We start from the raw sequence: 5,880 nt of genomic DNA, 5'->3' as shown, positions 1-5,880 counted from the left end.
TTCCTTCACAAATCAAGGGTTGTTAATTAATTAATTGTTTGAAAATATTTCTCTGTGTGCGTCTGCTTTTCTGAGCGTATACAAGTTCTTGCAGAGAAGCTTTTTGCACCAAAAGGTGGTAGAGATTTGATGTTTATGGTAAATATGGAGTAGAAGAAGCTCAGCTCAGCAGTAGGCAGAGGGAAGAAGAATCCGCCGTCCCTTCAGAAGCAGCAATTGCTGGCTTTTGATCTATATCAGTGTTCCTTGGTTCATTAAGATATGATTTACTGCTGAAAGAATTGCAGAGACCCCACTTCTTTTTCCAGTGTAAGATAAACGAGGCTTGTTAAATTCTTCTTAAGATTCGGAAAAGATTAGGTTTTTCTTGCAGTGCTTTGATGGAGACGTGCGGAGAGGAAAATTTGTGGTGCTTTTTTGTTGTGTGCATTTAATTTTGTGGTTTGTAGAGAAGAACCTACAGTTGTGGCTACTAGTAGGAGGCTGCAGCCTTCGGATTCCGGCGCTTTTGCAGAGTGGGTGGCTTCATCTTCCTCCGCCGTGGGGGACCTCTCGTTGGGCTTCAATGCAGGCCCCGCCTCTGCCGCTGTTGGCTCCAGCGCCATCAATAGCAGCGGTAGTCTGTGGGCATCCGCGAACGCCGCCTCAGCCGGGAGATATATCAACAGCGGGATTCCCCCTGAACTCTTCTTCGTTGCGCCTGCCTCGTCGTTTCACAACCAGCACTACCGGGAGGCTGCTGGCGGGGCCACCATCAACTTCGACTCTAACACCCTCACTTCCTCCAACTCCGCTGGTGTTGGGGTTGGAGTGATCCCTCTTCTCGCAGCCACCCCTCGTCTAGCGCCACGGACTACCTTCGCAGCTGATGAAACCACGCTACGCACCTCGTGCAACCGCGGCGGCGGCGGGATTCAGCTGTTGCAACAACAACAGGAACATAATCCTTCTTCCCACATGAAGAAACCCATGAATTTTGATCACACGAAGATGCTTCAAAGTGGAAGCAGTAGCGGTGGAAATATCGGAGGGCCTTCTTTATTTGGAGCCACTTCCTGTCAAGACTGTGGAAACCAAGCCAAGAAAGATTGCACCTACCGGAGATGTAGGTCTTGTTGTAAAAGTAGAGGTTACGATTGCGCCACGCATGTAAAGAGCACTTGGGTTCCGGCGGTGTGCCGCCGCGAGCGGAAACTCACGGCCACAGCTAAATCTTCGCAGTCTACTTCTGGTGTCAAGAAACCTAGACTCGGCGGCGGTGCTTCTCAGACAACAACCACCGGATCCCCTACCACAACTTCCAACACCTCCCCTCCAAGAAGCTTCGACACCAGTTCTAGCCATCAAGGTACATTTACATTATGCCTCAAGAAATATAAACTCTTAAATTTCATCATTTTTAGGTTATTTCTAATTTTCATTTTACTTATTGTGATCTTATTATTTACTACATAGTTAGATTTTATATTACACATGTATGATATAATCATGAACTCCACCATATATTCTGTGTCATATATATTTTTTTTATATAAATATACGATGATGATGATTTTAGACTTAATATTTGCTGTGGTTCTGAAACACTCGTTATATGTATATGATCCTAATTGTTTTTGACTATGTGACTCATAATGAGTTCTTAATAGTTATCTATAATCTTCTTATTTTTGATATTTTCAAATATATTCAGTTGATTTATGAGTTATACGATTTTCAGACATTTTAGTCTTTACCTTTGTGGAATAACATAAATCTTGATGAATCCCACATCTTATATATTCTATATAGATGCAAGTTTCAAAGGCCCGTTGCCTGGCCAAGTGCGCGCCCCGGCAGTGTTCAAGTGCGTGAGAGTGACTGCACTTGACGACGGGGAAGATGAGTTTGCATATCAGGCTGTTGTAAGAATTGGCGGCCGCGTTTTTAAAGGTTTTCTATATGATCAGGGAAGAGAATATGGTTTCTCCAACATCTCGGAGCTCCATTCGGGTGGCGGCATCGGTGGCGGCAGCGGCGGAAGAAATGGGGCTTCAATTCTTGATCCATCTGATGTAGTTGCTTCCACTGGTAGAGGGTTGCTTGGGGGAACAAGTTATGGTAACATCATAAATTGATTTTCTAAATATGTATGTACTATTTGATGTCAATTTGGTAATAAAATTTTTGAACCCTTATTATTTACCTCAATAAGATTGCTTCTCTCTTTATATTTTCTCTATACATCTCGAGGGTACAAAATTCTACATAGAAGGAGTAGAAGTTAGGGTGTTAGTGTTTTTGAGTATTGTTGTGTGGGGGTATATATATATATATATACAACGACGACAGGTAACGACGACGACGGGAGATTTACCTAAACCTAACCAACTAAACATCACACACAACCCATGGGATTTGAACCTAAGATTACTACTAGGTCGAGGGATCCTTGGCCATAATTGTTGTATATTTTTACTCTTATCCATCATGTATGAAAATTATTTATGAAGTGAAGACGATAATAACTTTTGAATCGATCTTGGGTATATTTTCTTTATTTACGATGATACATATGTGTTTGGTAGGGATGTAAACAAATCCAAACCGTTCAGCTATTCGAAGCTCGATTCGATAAAAGCTCGTTTAATGAGGCTCGTTAAGATAAACAAATCAAACTCAAGCTTTACAGTATTCGGCTCGTTAGCTCGTGAACATGTTCGTTGGTAAGTTCATGAGTAATCTTTTAAATGAAAAAATAATATTTTTGATATTTGATTTATTGATTTTGCATATTATTTATGAAATATATAGAAAAATCTATTAAATTTATTTATTATAATAAATTTACAAATTTTAATAAGAATAATATATTTTTCTTTAAATATATAATTTACTTTTTAATTAATTTAATGAAAATTTAAATGTATAATTCATATTTATTAAGCTTGTTTAGGCTCGATAAAGGCTTGAATAAGCTCGTGAGCCATGCATATATTCGTTAAATAAAGCTCGAGCCCGGCTCGATTATAAACGAACCAAGCTCAAACATTCAAGAGTTCGGCTCGGCTCGACTCGATTGCATCCCTAGGTGTTTGGATAGAATGATTTGATCAATTGTCGAAATTTATGACGCTGGTTTGAATGATTTTGGATATTGGAAATTCTTTAATTTATATTTCAAATTTGTTACTGCGAGGCCTAATGATAATATTTTAAATGCTTTGTTTATTTATTCCTACTGAATTCCATTAAACATGTAATAATAATTATAGTTTGTTGCACAATATATTCTTATATTTTTAATTAATAATGGAATTTATAAGATTTATTCCATTCGACACATACTATTACGGCCGAATTACTTTCTTCAATAATTATCTTGCTCTGAAATTATTTAAATTAAAATCTGCTTAAAAATGAAATATTAAATAATAATTAAAAATTTCATGATACGTGTATTTTTTTTCAGTTATTATAATTACTAGAGAATGTGGAAAATATAATTTTAATCATTAACATCTATGATATGTTAATGTTATTTATTTATTTTGAATTTTTAACTGTTGGTTAAATAAAGTAAGTGTGTGTGTGTTTATAATTAGATAACTGAAATAACGGTTTATTGAACGTCGGAAGGAAGTCCATCCATCAATGCGGAAGCTGTTCAAAATCAAGAAGGTGAACAAATCAAACCGTTGAACATTCAACATCCAGAATTTCATCAAATCGAGGATGATGCTGAAACAAATGAAGATCAAATTGTTCAACTACCAGGCCCAAATCCATTTGGACCAAATCTCTAGTAGAATAAGAATCATTCACTTGAGCTGATAATCGATAACTCAACCGCTTGTCTTAAAACTAGAAAACAAATGATAGATGAGTTCATGCGTGCTACCTTTATATCCCAACTTAAACCTAAGAAAATAAATGAAGTCTTAGGAGATTCAAACTGAATAGATACAATACAGGAAGAACTTAATCAATTCGAGAGGAACAAGGTTTTTGGCACCTAGTTCCCTGACCGTCTAATGAACATATTATCGGAATTAGATGGGTATTTAAGAATCAAATAGATGATAGTAGATCAATAGTAAGAAAAGCAAGATTACTTGCATAAAGATATATACATGAAGAAAATGAATAGAATTTGATGAATCATTTGTTCATGTGACTTGACTTGAGGCTTTAAGAATATTTCTTGCTTATGTTGGCTTGAAAGAATTTTAAGGTTTACCAAATGGATGTTAAGTCAGCATTTGTTAACGATCTATCAAATGAAGAAGTTAATGTTGAACAACCTTTTGGATTTATTAGTCATATTCATCCAAATTATATTTATAAACTTGATAAGGCATTATGGTTTAAAACAATTTCCTCGTGCATGGTATGACATATTATCTAAATTCTTGTTTGACCATGACTTTGTGATTGGAAAAGTTGATAAAACCCTATTCAAATTTGTTAAGAATGATCATGCTTTACTTGTTCAAATATATGTGTATGACATAATTTTTGGTTCAACTAATCCAAAACTCTATGAGGTTTTCCAAAATGATGCAAGAAAAGTTTGAGATGAGCATGATGGGAGAACTCACATTTTTCCTCAGGTTGAAAGCCAAACAGCTCGAAAATGACATCTTCATCAGCCAGATCAAATATACAAGAGATCTACTCAAAATATTGACATGGATAATTGTGCAGTTGTCACTACCCCAATGTGTACATCAATGAAGCTAGAAAAATATGAAGAGGGAATACCAGTAGGCATCACAATATACACATGCTTAATAGGATTACTTCTATATCTCATCGCCATCTGGCTAGATATCATGTTTGTACTACAACCAAACATGTTCTTAAATATATTAATGGTACTTCATTTATGTGTAGGGTCTTTGGTATCCCAAAAACTCAAGTTGTTACCATATTGACTATTCAGATGCTGATTATGTACGTTGCAAGATTGATAGAAAGAGCACCAGCAGATCATGTCAATTCTTGGGAAACATACTGATATATTGGTTGAGCGAAAAGAAAACATCGATTGCTATATCTACAGCTGAAGCAGAATATGACACTGCAACAATAAATGGCTATTGTGACACTTTTTTATAGACACTTTTAATTAAATGTTGTTAAAAATACTTAATAGTGACTACTTGTAAAATATTAATAATGTGTAAAATAAAAAACATATTAGATTAGTTATCCTGACATTTTTAATTGATGTCATTTTTTATATGGAGGGAAACAATTTTTTTCCCACATAGTAAAAAATCATTAAAAAACTAAAATTTGTCACTATAAATAAATGTGAGAATATTTGGGTTGGATAAATATTGGAAGATGGAAAAATAATTGTTTCCCTCCATATAAAAAATGATATCAATTAAAAATGTCAAGATAACTAATCTAATATGTTTTTTTTATTTTCACATTTATTTTATCTATTTTTCCCTCCTCCAATATTTATTCCAACCCAAATATTCTTACATTTGTTATTGTCACTATAAATAGGGATGTAATCTAGTCGAGTCGAGCCGAGCCGAACTCTTGAATGTTTGAGCTTGGTTCGTTTATAATCGAACCGAGCTCGAGCTTTATTTAACGAATATATGCATGGCTCACGAGCTTATTCAAGCCTTTATCGAGCCTAAACAAGCTTAATAAATATGAATTATACATTTAAATTTTCATTAAATTAATTAAAAAGTAAATTATATATTTAAAGAAAAATATATTATTCTTATTAAAATTTGTAAATTTGTTATAATAAATAAATTTAATAGATTTTTCTATATATTTCATAAATAATATGCAAAATCAATAAATCAAATATCAAAACTATTATTTTTCCATCTAAAAGATTACTCATGAACTTACCAACGAACATGT

At 34.6% G+C, this 5,880-nt stretch overlaps 1 protein-coding gene across 1 annotated transcript; it reads left to right on the top strand.

Annotated features, from left to right (window-relative positions):
• Positions 1-381: 381 nt before the first annotated feature.
• LOC142555207 (protein LATERAL ROOT PRIMORDIUM 1-like) lies at positions 382-2,214 on the top strand (the record flags this gene model as incomplete). Its single annotated transcript, XM_075665958.1, has 2 exons — positions 382-1,348; positions 1,792-2,214. Coding segments are annotated over 2 exons (1,293 nt in total), but the record flags the coding sequence as incomplete, so codon positions are not given.
• Between the last annotated feature and the right edge of the window lie 3,666 nt (positions 2,215-5,880).

The sequence above is a fragment of the Primulina tabacum genome, chromosome 9, assembly GCF_025594145.1.
Source record: "Primulina tabacum isolate GXHZ01 chromosome 9, ASM2559414v2, whole genome shotgun sequence".
NCBI classification, from domain to species: Eukaryota; Viridiplantae; Streptophyta; class Magnoliopsida; order Lamiales; family Gesneriaceae; genus Primulina; species Primulina tabacum.
Note: the sequence above shows the minus strand (reverse complement) of the source record. Positions and strands in the feature narration are given on the sequence as shown.